At 45.0% G+C, this 25115-nt stretch overlaps 1 protein-coding gene across 1 annotated transcript in view; it reads left to right on the top strand.

Annotated features, from left to right (window-relative positions):
• Window positions 1–1613: 1613 nt before the first annotated feature.
• zfpm1 (zinc finger protein, FOG family member 1) overlaps window positions 1614–25115 on the top strand; it is a 121251-nt gene continuing 97749 nt past the window's right edge. The window contains exon 1 of the mRNA XM_072386736.1: window positions 1614–2176. Within this exon, the coding sequence (XP_072242837.1) occupies window positions 2137–2176 (40 nt within the window). The 5' untranslated portion in view covers window positions 1614–2136. The remainder of the gene's footprint in view (window positions 2177–25115) is intronic.

Below are 25115 nucleotides of genomic sequence, written 5' to 3'. Positions count from 1 at the left end.
AGTTCCAATAATTCACAAAAACACATTTTTTACTTGGTCATTATGAACTATTGAATGCAGATAAATGAAGAACATGTCAGTTAAGCTGTTTGATGCAGCAGAAATCGCATGTTTCTGTGTGATTTCACGGGCTGAAAGTTTCCAAAACACCGAGTTTCTACAAATCTCCTCCTCTAAAATGATCTCCTCATGACATCAGCATGAAGCCGCCTCACCTCTGAAGCACTTTCCTTGTTGCATTGGACCTGAATGACCTGCGCTCAGAGGATAAAGTGTTATTGATGAACCTGTCACGTGACTGCCCACCTTCCGCTGGTGGTAGTTTGATAAAGAACCACAAGGTGGCACCAGTGAGCTAAACTGGGAGGAAGCAGAATCTGCAGCAGCTTCGCTCCATTGTTCATCATGAAGGGCTCATATGGAGCCAGAGGTTGCTGGTTCAAACGCCTCCTGTGAGGCAAACTTTCTGGAGTTATCTGCTATTCATAAACAGGTGTCACAAATGATTTTAACACTTAATTAATCACTTAATCTATGCAAACAATTCAAGAAAGATCAATTGATCAGGTCATAGTTTCATCTTGTTTTCTTCTGCTCTTCATAGCTGATGTTGGTGACTGAAAAAAAAGCTTATTTGATTTAATTTATACACCAGAACCCCCCCCCACACACACATCCCATCAGTGTCCTGTTTGATCATGATGTGTTTTAACTGCTCTGTAAACCTGCCGGGGGCCGTTTCTGCCACTCGCTTTAGATCTTTATCTGAAAAATGTGAGGACACATTGATTCATAACTAAATGTTTTTACTGTTAAGTGAATGGAACATTCGTTAAAAATAATCTACTCTTTGTATTATTGCTCCAAGTGGATTTAAAGAGACGTTTCTCTGTTGCTTTTCCCTCACAGTGGACAGTAAAGGGTTAAACAATCAATACGCACTGTTGCATGCTCTTGTGCTTGTGTTGGACTTTCTGTTACCTTTTAAACGCAATAACTTCAATCTGAGTCGTCCAGGAAACCAAAGCAGCCGGTCTTCAGTCCAGAAGGAAATCCTCTCTAATCTCATGTCTGCATCAGATTTAAACAAGAATCAAAGCACAGTGGAGGTAATAACACACAATGGGCTACACACTTAATAAAATAGGAAATCTGAATAATATTTGCTATCTGTGTGTGATATCAGTCACACATTTCTCTGCGAGGAAATGATTGTTTGGATAAACCTTGAATCAAAAAGACATCTTCCTTTTTTTCCCCTGTTTATTCAGAATATAGAAATGTTATGAAAGCTTTCAAAGTGAACGAAGAGCATAATGCAGATACACAGATAGTCATTAAAAATAGAAAATTAATAGATTTCGAAGACAAGTGTCAGAGATTTTGCACAGCGGGATCGTCTGTTTTTTATTAAAAAAATTCAAAATGTTGTACAATTAATTAAAAGTGTTGAAAATGAATGATTTATATTAAAATTGATGGCAATTTAATTCAATTTAATTTGACAGGTTGAAAACAATGCTTGTTTTAAACAGGGATCGTGTGGACCAATAGGAGCTGATTGCGGCAGTCTACGTCAGACGCAGGGGGCGTGTCCCACACGCGTACACTCCTCCCCCTCCTCAGTTGTGGCTGAGTTTCGTGTGCGCGAGCTGTTTGGAAACGGCTCCCCGGCTCAGAGGCAGTGCAGGCGGACCAGGGGGCGGACCGGCGTGAGGAAACTTGGCAGCAAACAATAGCGTTCAGTCCGCTGACCTCCTCAGAACTGATAGGTTTATCAGCGTGAAGCTTTCTGAAGACAAACAACTCGCTGAGTGTGTCACTAACAGACGCGCTGGCGTTGTCGACGGAGGCGTGCCCGACGACGGACTAACGTTAGCGAGAAAACGGAGGAAAAAGCTGAGGACGGCGGCAGCAGCGACAAGTGAGCAGCCGCAGGTGGGACTCAGGTACAGGTAGCCCCGGGTTAGCGGAAGGTCGCTATCAGAGTGCCGGCGGGTCATGCGGATTTCTCCGGTCTGTGGTAGCAGCGGCGCGTCGTCACAGTAACCGGCGGAGAAGACGAAGAAGAAGCAGCGACCGTTGGAAGAACCAGACCGCTCCCGAGTGCGCGCGTCCAGGGGGAGGAGAGCCAGCATGTCCCGGAGGAAGCAGAGCAAACCCCGGCAGATAAAACGTAAGATGACACACTTCATGTGGGGTTTTCTTGTGGAATAAATAAATGTGAGATAACTGTGAACGCTGCCCAGCAACAGTCTGAAGTTAAAGTGAGTTTTATTCTGCTTCTGTCAGCAGAGCTCAGCCGGAACAGAAAAACTTTTCATTTCTTTCCCTCTCTACTGTATTTCTGTCCACTGGCAGCTGAATGTGTCGCCGTGGCTTCCTGTTTAATTCTGTTGTGGAAACGTCAGTGTTCTCTGAAAAAGCCGATGTGAACAGAGATAAAGCAGCGATCCGATGTGAGCCGAGATAAAGATTAAAATTGGATCTTTTTTTATTTGTTTTCTGTCTGCGGCAGCGCCAAGGCCGTCGCTGCATTTCCCCCCTGGCTTTTCACTTCTCTTTCCCAGAGATGGGGCGTCAGATAGGCCGCATGGCTGATCTCTGCTGCAGATAGCTGCTTACAATTGGATCTTTTTTTCATCCATCCTTTTAACTCAATAATGCATCTTGGGCTGCTTGAAAGGCCTTTTTCTTGCTCCAGCTCCGCGCCTGACGAGCTTTTCCTGTTTATAAAAGCTGTATCAGCTGTTAACAGATGGTCAAAGTTGATAGAAAAGCATATTAATGATGTTGTGATGCAGCTCACCTGAAGGCTGCACCCTGAGCTGATGAAGAGTCTGAGCATTTCAGGAGTCTGCAGCTGGAAAGTGTGTTATCACTTTGTTTGGTTGTTTCATCGCTGATTGTGTCAGCCTGTCCTCAGAAACCTGCTGTCTGAAAGCAACATTTGGAAGTTTAGTCTGCCTGCTATCGCTTCACAAAAATGCACTTATGTGTGTGATCAGGGAGCCCTGCTGATCAGAATCTGCAGGACTGCAGCAGGTGCATTTTTTAAATGAAAGAAAGACTTTTTGGGCTCATTTTTTCTCACAGACTCGAGGTCAGAGGCAGACGGGAGCGTCACAGCTCTTATGTCAGGAAGCTGTAGCCTTGAAAGACTTTAAATATGTGCTCCTGCAGCGTGGCGTCACGGTGAATTCTTTGTTTTTGCCACAGCATGCTGACTAATGTCTGTCATAGCTTCCAACTGACCACCGTGATCTGAGTTTATGTCGTAAATACGCTCAGTTTCCCGTTGTGTGTGACAGCGAAAATCATCATATTCTCACAGCTGGGGGGGTAAAGAAAGCAGCTATTTGATCTTTTTCTTGTTAAAAATGAGTCAAACAGCTGTTTGGTTATCAGGGTGAGATGGTTGCATACAAAGGACACATTAACAAGGTGCGACTCCTGCTTTTTAAGGTGTTTTATCGCCTCAAACAGCAGTGAAAACACCATAATTACATGGGATCCATGTTGACATTTATTTCTATTTAAATGGCTGATAAATAATACATTTTCTCAGCTATTTTGCAGCAGCTAAATTGAATATTTAGTGTGTCTGAGAGAGATTTGAAGGTGTAATTTACACCTCAGTAACAGACTCAATAACAGGGAACCTGAACCCACTTTGTCCTGTTTTTAAAAAGCTTCGGGACGCCGAGCCGTGCACACGGTCCCTCTCCAGCATTGTTTATACTCGCGCTTTGCTATCAGTCGCAGCCGCTGTGACCTCATCCGTCTCTGAGGCCTAAACGAGAGATTGGGCTGTTTTTAAATTCAACTCAAAATGGAGCAGCGTGCACTCCTGCTCCCTTTGGATGCTACATGCTAACGTGCTACATTCAGAGCTTCTATGGGACGTCTTCCCTCCCCTCACGGGGTGTCCCGTGGCGTCTGCCGCCATCTTGGCGTGTCGTAGCCCCCCTCGCTGCGTTTTCCATAAATGTTTCCGCCCTTCTTCTCTTTGAGCCAGAGTTTTGCCGACTAGCTGAAATTAAACCGTTTGCAGATGACAGCGGCGTGTTCATTGAACATCGTAGCTGCTGATCACGCTGCCCCTCTTGATGTTGCCGTACTTCCTGCTTTCATATCTGAACTCCCGGCAGGTGCCTCCAGCGAGGCCTGCAGATGCATTCCAGACCCGAGGCTGATAAACTCGGGCTGGACTCAGGGGTGTCGTGCTCGTCTTTATCAGCGCTTCTGGTCCGCCGTGCTTCCCTGAGCACCGGCCCGGGTGGCGGTCCAGGCCGGCCTCTCAGCCCGTGACTCTCCTGTGATTTGGCAGACATTTTGATAGGAAAGAGTGAGGAGCGATAAGGACTTTGTGTGGTCTGGGGGGGGGGGGGGGGGGGGGGGCTGGGGGGGCTGCTGGTGGAGGTAGAGCATTCTTTGTGCTTTTAACATGCAGCTCTGTGATTCTGATTGGACAAAATCCAGCCGGGTCACAGTGTTTTTAGGTCAGCTATCATCAGAAAGAAAGAAAATAAGACACCAGATCATCTTTTATTTTGAAGAGTCTCTTTTAAAAATGACATTTTAATGCTGTGATTATGGGACATTATTCACTGCTATCACCCTGTGGATCTGATCTGATAGAATTAAACCAGCCATCTACTTTTCTCTCCATTTATGCAAAATGGAAGATATTGGCTCACGGTGCCGAATGGATGGTTGTTTCCTGGAGTAAAGCCGTAACTACGTGTAGACGTGCACGTAAATATCTTAAAATGGATGCACCCCGACCTTAAGCTTCAGTACAGTGTTTTATTTTAGATTTTACCCCGATAAAAGTGGCTAAATGCACCAAAAACATCTTTAAAAGGAGGCTGTAAGCCTTGTTATTTCTGGCTTCACAGTGGGGGGGGGGGGGGCTGGGAGCCAGACTAGCTGTAACTTTAGCCTGGAACAAGTGGCTCTGATCCAACTCAGGCCAGAACCTTACAGCCCGCTCCGTCAGAGCGATGGATCACTTAATGAATTTATGATTGTTATTTTACGGCCAAAAACAATGAGGAAGGAAGGAAGGAAGTCAGATTAACACGCCCACATCGTGCTGTTTAGAGGTCAAATTACACCTGAATGAATTTACTCAAACTGGACTGGAAACTGGGTTTGGACCCGGAAGAAACGGGAAAAACCCGTAAAAGCAAAGCTTTTTTGATTGTTCGTAAAGGGAAAAAGGCTGATAGAAGTGGAGTTTTTCATGCTTTAGTCAATAAATGGACCCCCCCCGCCACTATTAACTGGTACATGGACACTAGTGCAGTTTAATGGTCTAAGAGGAGGTGAAATATCCCATTTTCTTCACTTTATCCGTTTTATTTCACCTGTCGGAGAAGCTGACGGGTGCTGAGAGTCGGTCCTGTGGAACAGAAAGTTCCAGATTCATCTGAAGCTGTGCTACAGCAGCTGAGCTTTTCACCTAAATCAAGTGTTGCAACCAGAAAAGGCAACAATCACAGCCCAAAACCCAAAGCCAGAGCAGTTCTTCTCTCTCACTTTCTTTCTCCAGCAACAATGGATCAAGGCTTTGTGGAGGCCCTCGTCGGCAGGAGAACGGGCTGTTTGTGGAGCAGATAGATATTTGTCTATGTCTCTTTGTGCGTCATCCTCCCTAACGGTTGGCGATCTTTCAGCCTGATACGCTCCTCTCCTTGATGGCGAGATAGCAGGCAGCAGGCAGGCGGCCCACTGAGGCTGCATCCCTGGGCTTATATTTTGACGGTTGAGATGGGAGACGTGATAAAAGTTGGCGGTGATCGCTGCTGCTGATAGCAGAAAGCAGATGGAAGGAGAGATGGAGGACGTAATTACATCTGGCTGTTTTCATGGCTTTTTGTTTGGCTGTGGATGGATGTGTAGATAATTAAAAGAAGAGGAGAAAAGCACGAGGAAGAGTGGTTGAAAGGGTGATAAGAGGGAGGAGCTTTGTTTTTAATGGCAGCCCAGCCTGCTCTGCTGCTCCCCGCCCCTCTCAGAGATGTTTGGGGCTGATAAGGAGGCCTGCTGATGGCAGATAGATAACGCTGCAGATCCTCAGAGCTGATTGGGCCTCTGTGAGAGAGGGAGAGAGAGCTTAGTTCCTATGACATCAGCTCCAGAGCTCAGAGGTCAGTGTGAATAATGTGCAGCCTCCCACGGCTGAAAGCAAAGCAGGACGCCTGCAGAGGCCAGACAAGGAAATCGCCTCCTTTCTTCTTCTTCTTCTTCTCTTTTTGCACTTCTTTAAAACTCTCTGTGTTGTAACAGCTGCTTGAAAAGCGCAGGTTTGACAGATTAATTCACTCTTTGTGAGCTAAAACACGTCTGAATTCCAAGCACACCCAGAGGTCTCATGCAGCGCCTTGGTGGCTTTTCTTTTTTCACTCCTCCTTTGTTCTGCTTTTAGCTTGATGTGAACTTTAGATAAGCCGCGGGGCCCGATCTCCGGCGCAGATACAGATCGCCAAGTGCGATTGGAGTTGTTATCAGGCGGGAGCAGAGGCTCCACTGCAATAACAACAGGCCCAGGCAGGAGCAGCCGGGTCCAGACCCTGGCAATCAGTTCCAGCCCTAATGGGATTAATCTTGTTGCAGAATTAGATGATAGGTGTGAATGCATTTCTGTTCCCACTCATCCACACCGCCTCCCCTCCTCCTTTCTCCTCCCTAACAAGCAGCGTCATTGATTAATTTAATTAGAACTAATACCACGTATTACTCACTCCAGATGCTGCGGAAGATACCGCAGACATGTTGGGAAATTTTGCTGTTGGTTGATCATTATCTCCAGGGTGTTTTTTACTGTGAGAGGCGTGAAGAGAGCGTACAGTAAGCGGGGGGGGGGGGGGAGAAGAAGAAGAAAACAGCAGATTCAGCACTATGACTTGGTTGATTGTACTGGCAGATATTAACCCGGCTGGATGGTGGTTCAGCAGAGGCTTGAAGTCATGTGAGTTCACTTATACCTGGGGGGTGAAGGCCTGTGAAAAACTCCCCAGACACACAAATGATCCAGTTTCCTTTTAAGGTGGAAAACTGTGAAGATTTACCTTAATTTTCCTGAGTTTACCAGCAGTTTTCTGTCGTGGCATCAGACTGTGGCTCTGTTTTCTCTAACCTCTGGTCGCCCTCCTCGCCTGTGTGTGAGTGTGGGCGTGTGCACGCTGCCGCTGTGCACGCTGCTGCCGTGCACGCTGCTGCCGTGCACGTTGCTGCCGTGCACGCTGCTGCTGTCAGATGCACCGGGGGAAGTTGGCAGAGTTTCAGAGGAAACCCGCTGGTGTTTGGAGTGTGGATGAGTTATGATGCTTTCCTGCTGCTTACACGGGGGACGGCCTGGTGCTGAGTTACGGCCCCGACCCGACCCGGCGCTGCCTGCTGGAAACGGTTTACCTGACGGCCCCCCGGGGGGGCAGCATGATCTATGTCCAACTGTTTGCTTTAGCAGTAATTACCGCTCTGCCAGCTCGTCTCTGAGAGCTCAGCGAGGGCCAAACTCACAGCTGTGGGTCCCTGTGGGTCCCTGTGGGTCCCTGTGGGTCCCTGTGGGTCCCTGTGGGTCGCTGTGGGTCCCTGTGGGTCCCTGTGGGTCCCTGTGGGTCTCTGTGGGTCCCTGTGGGTCCCTGTAGGACTCTGTGGGTCCCTGTGGGTCCCTGTAGGTCTCTGTGGGTCCCTGTGGGTCCCTGTGGGACGCTGTGGGTCCCTGTAGGACTCTGTGGGTCCCTGTGGGACGCTGTGGGTCCCTGTAGGACTCTGTGGGTCCCTGTGGGTCCCTGTGGGTCCCTGTGGGTCCCTGTGGGTCCCTGTGGGTCCCTGTGGGACGCTGTGGGTCTCTGTGGGTCCCTGTGGGTCCCTGTAGGACTCTGTGGATCCCTGTGGGTCCCTGTGGGACGCTGTGGGTCCCTGTGGGTCCCTGTAGAACTCTGTGGGTCCCTGTGGGTCTCTGTGGGTCCCTGTGGGTCCCTGTAGGCCCCTGTGGGTCCCTGTGGGACGCTGTGGGTCCCTGTGGGTCCCTGTAGGACTCTGTAGGTCCCTGTGGGTCCCTGTGGGTCCCTGTGGGCCCCTGTAGGTCCCTGTGGGTCCCTGTGGGCCCCTGTGGGTCCCTGTGGGTCCCTGTGGGTCCCTGTGGGTCCCTGTGGGTCCCTGTAGGACCCTGTAGGACCCTGTAGGACCCTGTGGGCCCCTGTGGGTCCCTGTGGGTCCCTGTGGGTCCCTGTAGGACTCTGTGGGTCCCTGTAGGACCCTGTAGGACCCTGTAGGACTCTGTGGGTCCCTGTGGGTCCCTGTGGGCCCCTGTAGGCCCCTGTAGGCCCCTGTGGCTCTTGAAGGTTGCTGTGCTGGTGCGGATGCTCCTGTGTGTGTGCTAACCGGTGTTATGACAGCCCCCCCCCAGCGGCAGCGATAAGACGGACCATTTGCGCCTACTGTGCTGAGCGCTCTGTTCCGGGTGTTAAGGCAGCCTGAACAAACAGCTTTTACTGCCTCACTCTTTGCTCCCGTCCCGGCTGACAATAAATGCAACTGTAGCTTCAAGCAGCCACCCTCTCAGAGTTTAAACCGCACCAGTCAAAGATCACTGACGACTCGCCGCCGCAGACACAACACGGATGACCTCACAGCGACCTTTGACCCGCAGGTGCAGCAGCCTCCTGCTTTCTGCTACTGTCCTGTGCAGGAGGCCTGATCGTTTCTTTATTTAGATCCAGGAAAGCTCACTGAAACATGGTCAAACATGCATATAAATACAGAATATGAGGCAGAAACAGAGCTCGTTCATTCAGTTCCTACTTAAAGATGCATTTTAGCTTCATATGACGTGAAGTGGGAAGTAAACCAGGTGGGATCTGTGTTGTCTGAACCCACAAAGCCGAGCTCAGAGCCGCTGGATGGACCCAGCAGGGTCCTCTGGCTGTCCAGATCACTTATTTCTCTGCTCCCATGAGCCAAAATGCTCACATAAAGCCCAGTAACCCCACCTTTTAAGGATATTTAGCTACTAAACCAGCTGTTTTCCACATTTTCCATCAGTGAATCATTGATTAATGACACGAAAACATGAAGGTGATGATGTGAGAACAGCAGTGAGCTGCAGATTCATGTGGGACCGAACTGTGTTTGAAGCTCTTTAAGAGTGTGTTTTAGAGGCTTCCTCCTGTGTTTACTCCACATAAACCTGTCAGTCGATGCACAAATGAGGAGATTGTTGACAAGAACTCAGATTTAAGGCTTAAAAGTCACTTTGAAGGCATGTTTTATAGCCTTTTGCGTTAAATATTTCTGCTGAAACTGAATCTTCTGTGCAGGATCCTCACAGATGAATGAATTTAAACAGCATTTACACCATTAAGCCCGGTGGTAACCGTGAAAGATTCAAAACAAAGTCGGGGAAATGAGTGAAAACCCACCAGATCTCTGGTAATAAAGAGGATGAAGACAGAATGAGGAAGAAGCCGGATGAATGGGGGGGGGGGGGGGGGGTGATAAGAGCGACTCACAATGCGAGCAGAAAGAGGAGAAGCTGGAGGAGCCTCCTGGGAGCCTCCTTAACAAGGAGGTCTAGACCAGCGTCTCCTCAGACACAAACTCACACAGATGTGCTGTGACAGATGTGCTGTTTCAGGGCATCTGTTTACCTCGGTGCCCCCCCCCCTCCTCTGAGCAGAGCTGCAGTTCCCCCGCCTGCCAACAGAGGCTGTTAGCTCCTAAACGACCTGCTTTCCCAGAGGTTCATCTGTGAGGCGCTCCAGCTCAGTTCTGAGAGCCAGCTGTGGTTCTACTGCAGGATCCAGGCTGGAACTGCTCTGTTTCCTGCTGAAAACATGGTGGAAGTCCGGCCCGGGTACAGGTGTATTGAGTTACCTCAGAGGGGGGGTAACATACCTGCGTACATTATGAGTCATGGGAGCCAGCAGGGATCCGGGCCTCTGGATTGTTTTGTGCTTGTGTAAACCGTGGTGACTGATAAGTGAGCTGCAAAACCTTTTCAGAGGATTTCTGTCATGTGTTTCTGTCTAAATGACACGTCATGATGCTTCTGAAGCAGGCGGCGTGCTCTGCTGTGAGCATCTAAGCCTTCAGACGCTTCTTTTCTATTTAACGTCATAAAACCGGTGTACGAACAGTCTTTTAAATGGTTTTAAATCATCATTTGGGCTGTTAAAAAGCTATTTAAATGTGATGAAATATGTAGCTGACCAACACTAAAAGAAGTGTGGTCACGTGCTTCAGTTTTGAATGATTGTTTCCTTGTTGTTGCTCAGGTTAATACATAGTTATTAAAGCATTATGGGAAATGGGACCTAATAATTTAAACTTTATGCAAAGGTTTGTCTGGAATAATCAAATCTTAAGGGTTAAATATTAAAATTTGATCAGAATAACTATTTTTTTAGTTACGTAATGCTATTTTTTCTCTCTTTTTAAAGAATAAAGTTATATTTTTGGTGTTGTATGGACCCCCTTTTAAGTGAACTAAGTTTACTGACTAATTCTGAAATTTAAACTGGACTAATCAATAATCTATACCTACCGATGTACCACAGGACTTATCAATGGAGCACTAATTTATTCTGTTTATTGATTAATGTTAGTCCAGATGCTAAATGAGACCGTTTAAAAGAACTTCTGTTGTTTTTTCTCTTATATTTTTATTTCTGTTGGTTAGTTTTGATGTGATCCTGTTTATTTTACTCTTTCTTTTCTTTTCTTTTTTCTTTTCAGTGTCATGATTGTTCTTCTGGTAGTTGGTTGGATGCAGCCACAACGATATAAACGATATATGGTGGTTGGATGTTAGAAACAGTCCACATTAGCTGCCACAACAATATAAACTGAAGGAACAGTTCTTCTGGTGGTTTAATGTTAGAAACAGTCCACATTAGCAGCTACAACAATATAAACTGAACGAACAGTTCTTCTGGTGGTTGGATGTTAGAAACAGTCCACATTAGCTGCCACAACAATATAAACTGAACGAACAGTTCTTCTGCTGGTTGAATGTTAGAAACAGTCAACATTAGCAGCCACAACAATATAAACTGAACGAACAGTTCTTCTGGTGGTTGGATGTTAGAAACAGTCCACATTAGCAGCCACAACAATATAAACTGAACGAACAGTTCCTCTGGTGGTTGGATGTTAGAAACAGTCCACATTAGCTGCCACAACAATATAAACTGAACGAACAGTTCCTCTGGTGGTTGGATGTTAGAAACAGTCCACATTAGCTGCCACAACAATATAAACTGAACGAACAGTTCCTCTGGTGATTGGATGTTAGAAACAGTCCACATTAGCTGCCACAACAATATAAACTGAACGAACAGTTCTTCTGGTGGTTGGATGTTAGAAACAGTCCACATTAGCAGCCACAACAATATAAACTGAACGAACAGTTCTTCTGGTGGTTGGATGTTAGAAACAGTCCACATTAGCAGCCACAACAATATAAACTGAATGAACAGTTCCTCTGGTAGTTTGATGTTAGAAACAGTCCACATTAGCTGCCACAACAATATAAACTGAATGAACAGTTCTTCTGGTGGTTGGATGTTAGAAACAGTCCACATTAGCTGCCACAACAATATAAACTGAATGAACAGTTCTTCTGGTGGTTGGATGTTAGAAACAGTCCACATTAGCTGCCACAACAATATAAACTGAACGAACAGTTCCTCTGGTGGTTGAATGTTAGAAACAGTCCACATTAGCAGCTACAACAATATAAACTGAACGAACAGTTCTTCTGGTAGTTCGATGTTAGAAACAGTCCACATTAGCTGCCACAACAATATAAACTGAATGAACAGTTCTTCTGGTGGTTGGATGTTAGAAACAGTCCACATTATTAGCCACAACAATATAAACTGAATGAACAGTTCTTCTGGTGGTTGGATGTTAGAAACAGTCCACATTAGCTGCCACAACAATATAAACTGAACGAACAGTTCTTCTGGTGGTTGAATGTTAGAAACAGTCCACATTAGCAGCCACAACAATATAAACTGAACGAACAGTTCTTCTGGTGGTTGGATGTTAGAAACAGTCCACATTAGCAGCCACAACAATATAAACTGAATGAACAGTTCTTCTGGTGGTTGGATGTTAGAAACAGTCCACATTAGCAGCCACAACAATATAAACTGAATGAACAGTTCTTCTGGTGGTTGGATCTTAGAAACAGTCCACATTATTAGCCACAACAATATAAACTGAACGAACAGTTCCTCTGGTGGTTGAATGTTAGAAACAGTCCACATTAGCTGCCACAACAATATAAACAGAACGAACAGTTCTTCTGGTGGTTGGATGTTAGAAACAGTCCACATTAGCTGCCACAACAATATAAACTGAACGAACAGTTCTTCTGGTGGTTGAATGTTAGAAACAGTCAACATTAGCAGCCACAACAATATAAACTAAATGAACAGTTCTTCTGGTGGTTGAATGTTAGAAACAGTCCACATTAGCTGCCACAACAATATAAACTGAATGAACAGTTCTTCTGGTGGCTCACAGTCCACATTAGCAGCCACAACAATATAAACTGAACGAACAGTTCTTCTGGTGGTTGGATGTTAGAAACAGTCCACATTAGCTGCCACAACAATATAAACTGAACGAACAGTTCTTCTGGTAGTTCGATGTTAGAAACAGTCCACATTAGCTGCCACAACAATATAAACTGAATGAACAGTTCTTCTGGTGGTTGGATGTTAGAAACAGTCCACATTATTAGCCACAACAATATAAACTGAATGAACAGTTCTTCTGGTGGTTGGATGTTAGAAACAGTCCACATTAGCTGCCACAACAATATAAACTGAACGAACAGTTCTTCTGGTGGTTGAATGTTAGAAACAGTCCACATTAGCAGCCACAACAATATAAACTGAACGAACAGTTCTTCTGGTGGTTGGATGTTAGAAACAGTCCACATTAGCAGCCACAACAATATAAACTGAATGAACAGTTCTTCTGGTGGTTGGATGTTAGAAACAGTCCACATTAGCAGCCACAACAATATAAACTGAATGAACAGTTCTTCTGGTGGTTGGATCTTAGAAACAGTCCACATTAGCAGCCACAACAATATAAACTGAACGAACAGTTCCTCTGGTGGTTGGATGTTAGAAACAGTCCACATTAGCTGCCACAACAATATAAACTGAACGAACAGTTCTTCTGGTGGTTGAATGTTAGAAACAGTCAACATTAGCAGCCACAACAATATAAACTAAACGAACAGTTCTTCTGGTGATTGAATGTTAGAAACAGTCCACATTAGCTGCCACAACAATATAAACTGAACGAACAGTTCTTCTGGTGGTTGAATGTTAGAAACAGTCAACATTAGCAGCCACAACAATATAAACTAAACGAACAGTTCTTCTGGTGGTTGGACGTTAGAAACAGTCCACATTAGCAGCTACAACAATATAAACTGAACGAACAGTTCTTCTGGTGGTTGGATGTTAAAAACAGTCCACATTAGCTGCCACAACAATATAAACTGAACGAACAGTTCTTCTGGTGGTTGAATGTTAGAAACAGTCCACATTAGCTGCCACAACAATATAAACTGAACGAACAGTTCTTCTGTTGGTTGGATGTTAGAAACAGTCCACATTAGCTGCCACAACAATATAAACTGAACGAACAGTTCTTCTGGCGGCTTAATTCACTTCTTGTCCTGAAAGCCTGTCGGAGGAAACACATTTGTGGGAAATCCTGACACAACATTTCATCTGTGCTCTTGATAAAGATGCAGATAAAGCTGGAGTGAGCTGTAAAACCCAACTTGGTGCAATCTTCCTGATTAATGAATCCCTGTTGGAACATTTATTGCGGACGTGCTGATGTAATACGACAGGAAGTGGGGCCGTAAACACTCCTCCGGCGTGCAGACGCAACAAAGGCGTGAAGCACAGTGTGATAGAAGGTTAAAGCTCTGGGCTGAGGTGTTGCTACTTTATAATTATTATTTTGGACCCCCGCCTCCAGCTTTTCCATCTATTCATCTTATTCTTTAAAATTCCTCTCGACCCCCTTTTATTTATTTTTTAAAGCTACACTCGCTGTATCTGCACCCTTCCACCTCCACTTCTCTATCTCCCCCTCTTTCATTCTGTACCCCCCTCCCCCCCCGGCTCCAGCCATACCCCTGGCCTTGGCAAACCAGGTCTTGGCGCTATGATAATGTGGAAAGTTGAACTGGCCCCATTACAGCAAGGCTGATGGTAGGCCCGATAACGCTGTTGATAATGGGTGCAGATAGCGCTGACACAGCGGTCCAATAGCCTGGCCCTCCCTCCCTCCCTCACCCTCACCCCCCATTATCATTCCTGCCCACCGATGGGCTCCCAGAACGCTATCTCCTCTCCATTTCCACTCCTGCGACAGATAAGAATGGAAATACTGACTTCATAGCTGACTGATTAAAGTGTCTGCCTTTCTTGATAATACACAGATAAATTATGTTTTTTTTCTTCCTCTTCTCCTCTCCCTCCCTCTCTCTATCTATCTAGAAAAGGGTGGGGCACGGCAGAAAGAAGAAAAACCTCCTCTCTTTTCATTTCTCTCTTCTTTTGTGGAGTTTTTTTGTGGAGGAGGAGGGAGATGAAGCGCAGAGGGGAGGAGGGATTGAGAGATTCTGTAGTGGTCATGTGATCGGAGGAAGATGAGGACGTGTTGTGTTCAGGTCCTGTGGACAATACCGCCGCAGACACAAAGATTATAACAGAGTGGCCGTCTGGACCAGCCTGAGGAGAAAGGAAACTTGTATTTCTGGCTTTTTGAGTCACTATAAAAGCTACAAAAGTGTCTGAAGGGGGCGGAGGAGGGTGAAGTGGGGGGGGTTCGCAGAGATGAAGAGAGATTAGGGGCAGACAGTGAACTCCCAATGCAGCTACAGCCGTTTCCAGGTTGAGTTTTTATCACTGATTGCTCCAGTTTGATACCAGGAAAGATCCCTGATGGATATGCTCCCTGCAACCAAATCCTCTAACCCACCCCCCCGACACCCGGCCCCACCTAACACACAACACCAACAACCTCTATCTCCCTCCCCTCTTATCTTCAGCTCTCCAGCTCTCTGTCTGTCCAACTGAACTTCTGTCCTCCTTCCTCCTCGCACCTCTTCCTCCCTCCCCCTTTTCCCTAATCTGCTCCTTCGTCTCTCCTCCTCTTCCTCTGCCTGAACCGTGACGCCGTTGATGACGTCTGCTTTCTGTCAGTGGCTGTCAGCATGCATCAGAGAGTGTTAGGGTTTGATTATTACGTACCTGCTCTGTGGGGCTCATAAACTGGCTGCATCAGCTTCTACCTTTAAGGTGCTCGGATGAGGAAACACTTAACTCTTACCTCCACGTGCACGCCGGAATGTAACGCTGTGTTTTATATACAGGAAGCAAAGAGGACTGGTGACATGTGTTATTGGGGGGGTGTAACGGTCATTATGGGATTACCTGCTGTCAGAAACACACTTGGCTCCGTCCATGAGGGCTTTATGAGCAACTGTCGGCTCGCAAATATCACAAATACAAACTGGATAAACTTCATTGCAGATGGTATAAAGTAGGGGTAATTATCTGTCTCGTGAGATTTGTGAGCTGTCTGAAGTTCCTTTTGTGACCTGCGGGGGCAGTAATGCGCCTTTGCTAGGTGTAGCCTGCCGGAACCTAAAGAAGGAGAAGAAGAAGAGGAGGGGAAGCAGCCAGAATGAGGAGGAAAATACCGGTATTACCGTTAAAGATGCCCCCAACGCTCTCAAATGGTTTGTTTGGCAGCATCTTGGGTTGTAAATGATAAATAGCAGCAGAGTGACTGATAAGACAAGCATTGTATGAAAATAATGCCACGCGGCAATTTAGTTTCAATTTGTAGAAGAAGAAGTTTATTAAAAGCAGCTCGGTTAAATAAAAGTGTCATACATTTTGTCATCGCAGTTTTCTTAAAATCTCGTCTCGTGAGCCGAGTGTATCGTCACAGCTCGAGTATAAAGTCCAGATGTTTCATGTTTTTAAAGTTAACCTAAAGTTACACATTTAAAAACAGGCAGGACAGGGAATCTTTTGCCACTTTGTTTCCTTCTGCCAACACTTAAAGCCGTTCTGACTCTGAGGAAACCAGGTGATGCAGAGTTCCAGCTGTTATTTTGTCCCATTCCTCCTTAAACAGGTCTTCAGGTGTGCAGCAGTGCGGGGGGGTGGTTGTTTCTCTGCTGGGGACAGGTCAGGACTGCAGGCAGCCAGTCCAGCACCCGTACCTCTTCTTCCTCAGCCAGGCCTTTGGACTGTGGCAGAATGTGGTTTTCCATGGTCTGCTTGAACAATGCTGGGACGTCCCAGGAAAAGATGTGGCCTTGAAGGCAGCATATGTTGCTGTAAAATCTCAGGGAGCTTTTCTGCATTAATGCTGCCGTCACAGAAGTGGAAATGAGCTTTGCCCCCTGATCCAACCCCATACCATCACAGAGCCTGGCTGCAGGGACTGGCTGCTGACAGCAGGCTGGATGCTGCTTTTGCTCTTTGCTCCATTTCTTCCAGCAAAGATGTGGAATACTGATGGGTCTGACCACAGCACACGTTTCCACCGTGTGACGGTCCATCCCAGACGCCTCCGAGCCCAGAGAAGTGGACGAGGTTAACATCAGGCTTCTTTTCTGCACAGTAAAGCTTGTGAATGGAACTCTGTATTGTAGTGGTTTCCCACAGTAATGCTGTCCGCTGTCAAATGATTTGTCCAACAAGGTGTAACGAATCATATTTCTCTATCCTAGCTGCCACAGCAGCTCTATAGATGTTTAAACCACAGCTCAGGAACAACAAACAGTTTAAAGGCTGGAACAGTCTGGATCTTATGCACCACGACTACATGAGAAGTCTGCTGAGCTTGAGCTGCAGTCATCCCACGGCGGCGGTCAGTCGGTCGGTCGGTGAGCCAGTCAGATGTTGTGTTCTCCAGCAGGAAGCAGCAGGATGGAACAACATGCTGTTTGCCGGGGCCACACCAGCTGACCTTGATAGATTAGACCCAGAGAGGCTTTTCTGTCTGACACAGAGCAATGATAAGTCTGTGAGTGAAATAGTTTTTCCTCTCTCAGAAATATGGCTGCAGTGTTGGCTTGGACCAGATTGTGTGTGTCTGCCTCCACCAACCAATCTTCCTGTCTGTGTCTGCTAATAAGCAGCAACTCTCCTCCTACCTCACCAGATCACTTATCTAAATATATTTTCTTTCCCTGCCCACGGTCTGCTTTGGCTGCACGCTGCGTTTTACACATTAACCGGGCCGAGGATGCAGAAAATCACCTTAAAGGTTAATTTGATACCAAAACCCGAATTTAACTTTTTAAGGGCAGCGTTCCTTTTTTGTCCACAAAGAATGTGGAGTGGAGGGCTGAGAAAGAAAGAAAGAAAGAAACGAAACTGTGATAAAAAGCCCAGATAAGAGCCCGACTGCCTTGTGTAGGAGTTGATATCAATGTTATCTATCTGTCTGTTTTTCACTCTGCGAGCCCTTCTGTTGTTTTTTAGCCCTTATCTTGCTCCACCAAAATGCCAGGAACAAAAAGGGGCGAAAGAAAGAAATTACTGTGCAGATTATTCACGGGGGTTGGCTGATAAAATGTTGATGCTGAAATTAAGACCAATACATGGAGGCTTTTTTATTAACATTATTTTTTGTGTGCACGCTGTGAGTTGATAAATTCCTGCCATTGCTTGCTATTAGCAGATTAGACCTCATTTAACTCTTTACGCCCTCCCTGACACCAATTCATTACACGCACACCCTCCACACACACAAACGCACATTCTGCTGGGCCCAGATAAGCTCAGGTCCCAATCTGTTCTGATAGAAAGGCAGAAACAGGTTTGAGTTTCCTCAACGACGGGCCCAAACCGCCCCGTCGACAGCTGTGGCACCACTGGGGCGCTGTGATTGGCTGCCTGGTGGCGTCACAGCAGAAGACACGAAGACGGGCGGGTCAGCAGCTTGACCCCACTTTACATGTGAATCCCTAATTGCTGCGGTGGTTAATCCAATCGGTCTGAACTCCCAGCTGACTGCATTGTTTTCTTCAGCTTAATCATTTCACTTAGTTACAGAAGAAGTGTCTCTTTGTGCAGCTAGTTTTGGTTGCATGTTGAGAACAAAAGATCCAGTCCAGCCTCCTGCTTTTACTTCTGTGCAGACACGGTGTCAAAGGTCACAGTTAGGCCTGAAATGATTCTCAAGTAGCTTGAAGCAAATTATCTGCTTCAGTGCTTTAATTCCCACCAACATGTTCTGCTCAGTGGTCGCCCTGTTTCACACGGACAGTTATTACTGTCACACAACGTGCTGTGTTTCTTGCAGTGTGTCCATTGTGAAAGCTAGTTAGCTTAGCATGATAGCACAACGTCAATGCTACAGCATATCTGCAGAAAGCCGCCAGTTCACAAAAAGAGTCCACTGAGCGAAACAAACACAAGGGAGCATTTCACGTTAGCATTTTAATGGAAATCAGTCGGCTTGTTAGCTGAGAAGGAAGCTAACAGAGAACAGAAGGAAGCTAGCAGAGGACAGAGGGAAGCTAGCATAGAACAGAAGGAAGCTAGGAGAGAACACAAGGAAGCTAGCAGAGAACACAAGGAAGCTAACAGAGAACACAAGGAAGCTAACAGAGAACACAAGGAAGCTAACAGAGAACACAAGAAAGCTAGCAGAGAACAGAAGGACGCTAGCATAGAACAGAAGGAAGCTAGGAGAGAACACAAGGAAGCTAGCAGAGAACACAAGGAAGCTAACAGAGAACACAAGGAAGCTAACAGAGAACACAAGGAAGCTAACAGAGAACACAAGAAAGCTAACAGAGAACAGAAGGAAGCTAGCAGAGGACAGAGGGAAGCTAGCATAGAACAGAAGGAAGCTAGGAGAAAACACAAGGAAGCTAGCAGAGAACACAAGGAAGCTAACAGAGAACACAAGGAACCTAACAGAGAACACAAGGAAGCTAACAGAGAACACAAGAAAGCTAGCAGAGAACAGAGGGAAGCTAGCAGAGAACAGAAGGAAGCTAGCAGAGAACAGAAAGAAGCTAGCAGAGAACAGAAGGAAGCTAGCAGAGAACAGAAGGAAGCTAGCAGAGAACAGAAAGAAGCTAGCAGAGAACAGAGGGAAGCTAGCAGAGAACAGAAGGAAGCTAGCTGATACAACTTGTCTATGTTTGACAAATAGTGGCTAATTTCTGTTGAAATGTTAGCAGAACTGCCCGTTAGCACAAACACACCATCACTGCTTCGAAGAGAAAATGTACTTAGATGCACTACCTGGTTTTGTTCTGTTGACATGACGTTCAACAGCTAAATGTGTTGCATTTTCTGAACAATACACCAATGAATGGTTCATATTGAGTCTTTTTCTCTTTTAAATAGTTGCTACTGCAGAAGTATTTCTCATCCGCTTACTTAATTATCCGATAAAATACTCGATTGCCTGTATAATTGTTTGCTGCTTCCCTCTGAGGACAGAATCTGACTCACAAGTAGATAAAATATTCAGTTCACAGTGAAATAAATGAACAGATGTTTACCTTGAGAAACAAGAGCACTCGATGTTGGATCCAAATCCGGTTCAACATCCAAAGTCGTTCACTTCTAATGTGCGTCATGCCCCACATTTGGTAAAATTCACATGAGAACAGGTGTTGGTGCTGATCCGGAACTGAACAGAATCAGTTTCCAGCGACTGCAGAATTTATCCTGAACTTTAACCAGGCTTTACGTGATATTCTGAGATTATATCCAGGTATTACAACCGTTTATTCACGTGATATTTCCAAATAAAGTGAATTATTTCCATCAGACGCGCCTCCTTGGTCAAAATGAACCCGTGAACAGCTAAAACTCATCTGCATGAAGGCTGCTTGATGTGTAATTTTATACGATAATGGATTGGCCGTTTATCATGATGGCGTGTACCTGCAGCCTGGAAAAATCCATAACTGAAATGAAAGAATATCATCAGAAGATTAATGAAATGAAATAAAAAATGATAAACCATTAATTTGATATCTTTAGAAAGATATTGTATTAGGTTATATTTCTTATTTTCTAAGGTTAGGTTTTATGAGGTTATTTCAGCAGAGATTAGGATCTCGGCTTTTATTAAGCAGTAAACCGTCTTTCTGGGCGCAGAGTCGACATCTGAGGTGGAGAAATGGAGAAAGTGGTGCTTGTGTTTTAACCGGAGGTCACCTGGCGAGCCCCCCCCCCCCCGTCCCACTTCCACGCCCTGCGGGCTCAGGTTACGCCTCCGAGCGTCCAGTGGCTCTCATGCACATCAGTTTTAGAATGAAACATTACTTCCTCGTCGCTGAAAAACATTAACAAGCGCCCACGTTTGTGTGATTTTTGGTTTCCGCGGCGACAGGACGAGGACGTATGGGCTGTAGTTTCCCTGCCCTCACCTCTTTGAGCCTCTCCCCTTCCCTCCACCTCCCCTTCCATCACCAGCGAGTCCTCTTGTCTGTGTATTAGTATTAGCAGCAGCAGTGTCCCCTGAAGTAAAACAATCTGCTGTAATCTATCAGTGCGTTATCGGCCCTATCTGAGAGCCGAGAAAGCCGGGCCGGGGCTGTGGCGCCGCTCTCCAGAGCTGATAAAGTTTCAGAGTTCAGCGATGATGAATGTTAAGAAACTACACCCTTGTTACCAGCGATGTGGAGCTGGCAAAGCTGTGCGATAGGAAGGAGATGGGAGGTGGAGAAAAGGGTGGTGTTGATGTGAGGGGACATCTGCTGGCTGCTTCTTTCTCTTCTTCACCCCAGCAAACATGCCGTTATTGTCTGTGCTTTTCTGGAGTTTCGCTGTCTTGCTTCCTGTCTTCTTCTCCTCCGACTCTCTGCTCATTCTAAAAATGCCACAAAAACAGCAGAAAAGCCTCTGATATGTGCTCCAATTCATTGATTACGTCAGGATTGTAAAACAGAAGCTCTCAGCATCATGTTTTAGGCCTTCACCTCTTCTGAATGTGCATCTGAACATTTTCTCCAGCTCATCTGCAGCTTTTATCCTGCAGCTTTTATCCTGCAGCCATCTGACTGTCAGGCCTCAAAGTCCCCCCCGATTATGATGCAGCTGATAAGAGAGGCGGTTCACAAAAGCAACGGCTCAAATAACAGATAAGGCATTAGTTAGTTAGTCAACCAATGATTAGTAGCCCAGTTCACATGAGTCATAGCTTTTAGATTCACATTCTTTTCATATACTCGGGAGGTGTTTATTGGAAGTGACTCAAGCTGGGAAAGTGTCCCTTGGAGTGCTTTTCTGAACCTGAAATGAACCTGCTGCCCCAGCGAAGCGCCGTTGTTTTATTTCCCTTCGAACCAGACGCCGATCCTGGTTCATCAGCCACCTGAAAACAAAGAGCTAACAGAGTAGCAAGCTGGCTGCTGAAGGCCGCTGTTGGTCGGGCTCAGAAGCTGTGAACGAAAGCGGTGAAACTTTAGCTGCTTTTCACCTGTTTCAAAGAGGCGTTGAAGCGCATTAACGGGACTGGAAACGGCGAGGACAACAGAAATATGGTTTACCGCCCAGATCTGGGACATTTGCTTCAACACTAATGTGTTTTTCCTGTAAAAACAGGAGTTAGAGGCGCCGGCGTCCTGATCAGGCCCCGCCCCCGTGATGTAACGGCTCTGTTGTCATGTGGCCCAGGGTGCAAGACGAGCCTTACTGTTTGTTTTTACCAGAAAAATGAGAAACTCCATTAAAAAAAAACCCAAAACAAAGCCATGGACTGTTCTTTCTGAGTCATGAAGAGCAAGATGTGGTGTGATGATGCGTTTCTCATGAAACTCTGATCAAACCGCTGTTTTCTTGCTGTTTTTTGTACATTTCTGGCTTCCTATCGTAAATAAGCCGAGTTTGTTCTGATTGATCGGCTCCAAAGCAGTTCATTGGATGCTCAACTATCAGGAGTCATCATCCAGGAAGACTTTTCTGGGTCGGCTCCAGATAGTTTTCTTTAGTTGACTCATTTCTTTATGATTTACTCGTGATGTCATTTCTACAGCTTTGCAATCAAAGAGAAGCAGCAAATCTCGCCACTTTGGCACAAAAAGAGCCGAAAAATGTGAGAAAAAGGGGGGGAACAATTGTGATTGTGACAAAGTTCATGAGCGTATAATAGCAGTTAATGCGTGGCGCTGCGCGGGCAGCTTTGTTCGCCAACGCTCTTAATAGAATCTGATAGATAGACGCCTGTCTCCTCAGGCCTGTTTGAGGTTGGGGGGGGCGGGGGTCCCACTCACCACTCCTCTTCTTGTCTTACTGTCATTCTATGAAGGAATAATTTGTCAATAATATGCCGTGTCATTCCCGTCAAGACGGTTTGATAAAGCGGCAGCTCTCCGGGGGCCGGGGCCCGAAAACTGGGGGGAGAGCGAGGAGGAGGCAGCATGTGGCAGCAGATCTGAGGCAGCGATAGGGCCATTAAGCGCTTTAGAAGTATTTTAGCTGAATTCACACAAAGCAAAAATAGATAAATAAATAATGAAAGAGGAAAAAGTGGAACGTCAACTGTCAGGGAAGTGATACAGACTTTAAGAAATCATTTGGGAGGGTGAAAGATAAAAGATTATCCCCCTTTTCTGCCAACTTATTGCCTCCTCAGCCGTCGCTGAGGCTAATTCGCTTACTCAAGCAATCATGTGGACACACCGAGTCGGTGTGTGTGTGAGCAGCCTTCTAAGTGCTGCTGCAAAGTGCTTATAGCAGCATACATATATAAACTTCTGTGTGTGAATCTGATCCTGGATCTGTCCACATCACTCAGTGCTGTGCGGCTTCCATTATCGGCTCCACTGGAAGGAATTTTCCACAGATATCCCAGAATGCTCATTATCTGTAGAATATCTCTGGATGGCTGACGCTCATCTGATTGGCTAAATCCGCCCGGGCAGCCACATTCCTCTGACCCCCCCACTTCACCCCCAGCGACTGCAGCGTTGGGAGGACGGTCCTTCTTCTGCAGCTTAAATCGGAGAAACAATGACGGTGGCTGCAGTAATCCGGCGAGGAGAAGATGTTCCATATGATGCTCGACACCAGAAATAAACTGTGGCTTCACCTAAAGCTTTTCTGGACAATAATGTGGTGAAATGCTCTTTTTTTGGGTGTTTTTGACGGCATTTAGTGGATCTGAACCCACCACAGAGCCAGAAATGGTTCAAACACACCAAACTTTCTGTCTTTGAATGAAAATAAGTGGAATCCAGCTTAAACACGGTTCCCTGCTCGCTGCTGTGCTCCTCTGAGCCGAAATCTGTCAGATAGTTTTGGCTGATCTGCAGCTTTTATTTTGAAAAAAGCAGAAACGATTAAAATAAACGAGGAAAATAAAACATTTTAGCCAGAAAATAGATGCAAAATTTTGATAAATTCATTAAAGAAACGAGGCTGAAGTGATGTGACGTGACAAAAAAAGCTGAATATTTTGAATTAAATTGATTAAAATTAAAACACGGAGCAGTTTTCTAACTTTAATATTCAAAAACTTTCTGTCTTTGAATGAAAATAAGTGGAATCCAGCTTAAACACGGTTCCCTGCTCGCTGCTGTGCTCCTCTGAGCCGAAATCTTTCAGATAGTTTTGGCTGATCTGCAGGTTTTATTTTGAAAAAAGCAGAAATGATTAAAACTGAAGAAATTTAGAGGAAAATAAAACATTTTAGCCAGAAAATAGATGCAAAATTTTGATAAATTCATCAAAGAAGTGATGATATGTTGAATATTTTGAGTTAAATTGATTAAAATTAAAACACGGAGCAGTTTTCTAACTTTAATATTCAAAAACTTTCTGTCTTTGAATGAAAATAAGTCAAATCCAGCTTAAACACGGTTCCCTGCTCGCTGCTGTGCTCCTCTGAGCCGAAATCTTTCAGATAGTTTTGGCTGATCTGCAGGTTTTATTTTGAAAAAAGCAGAAATGATTAAAACTGAAGAAATTTAGAGGAAAATAAAACATTTTAGCCAGAAAATAGATGCAAAATTTTGATAAATTCATCAAAGAAACGAGGCTGAAGTGATGTGACGTGACAAAAAAAGCTGAATATTTTGAATTAAATTGATTAAAATTAAAACACGGAGCAGTTTTCTAACTTTAATATTCAAAAACTTTCTGTCTTTGAATGAAAATAAGTCAAATCCAGCTTAAACACGGTTCCCTGCTCGCTGCTGTGCTCCTCTGAGCCGAAATCTTTCAGATAGTTTTGGCTGATCTGCAGGTTTTATTTTGAAAAAAGCAGAAATGATTAAAACTGAAGAAATTTAGAGGAAAATAAAACATTTTAGCCAGAAAATAGATGCAAAGTTTTGATGAATTCATCAAAGAAACGAGGCTGAAGTGATGATATGTTGAATATTTTGAGTTAAATTGATTAAAATTAAAACACGGAGCAGTTTTCTAACTTTAATATTCAAAAACTTTCTGTCTTTGAATGAAAATAAGTCGAATCCAGCTTAAACACGGTTCCCTGCTCTGCTCCTCTGAGCCGAAATCTTTCAGATAGTTTTGGCTGATCTGCAGCTTTTATTTTGAAAAAAGCAGAAACGATGAAAACTGAAGAAATTTAGAGGAAAATAAAACATTTTAGCCAGAAAATAGATGCAAAATTTGGATGAATTCATCAAAGAAACGAGGCTGAAGTGATGTGACGTGACAAAAAAAGCTGAATATTTTGAATTAAATTGATTAAAATGAAAACTTTTCTAACTTTAATATTCAAAAACTTTCTGTCTTTGAATGAAAATAAGTCAAATCCAGCTTAAACACGGTTCCCTGCTCGCTGCTGTGCTCCTCTGAGCCGAAATCTTTCAGATAGTTTTGGCTGATCTGCAGCTTTTATTTTGAAAAAAGCAGAAACGATCAAAATAAACAAGGAAAATAAAACATTTTAGCCAGAAAATAGATGCAAAATTTTGATAAATTCATCAAAGAAACGAGGCTGAAGTGATGATATGTTGAATATTTTGAATTAAATTGATTAAAATTAAAACACGGAGCAGTTTTCTAACTTTAATATTCAAAAACTTTCTGTCTTTGAAT

Source organism: Leuresthes tenuis, unplaced genomic scaffold (assembly GCF_036924035.1).
Source record: "Leuresthes tenuis unplaced genomic scaffold, fLeuTen1.0.hap1 SCAF_5, whole genome shotgun sequence".
Lineage (NCBI taxonomy): Eukaryota > Metazoa > Chordata > Actinopteri > Atheriniformes > Atherinopsidae > Leuresthes > Leuresthes tenuis.
This window is presented reverse-complemented; position numbering and strand designations above follow the sequence as displayed.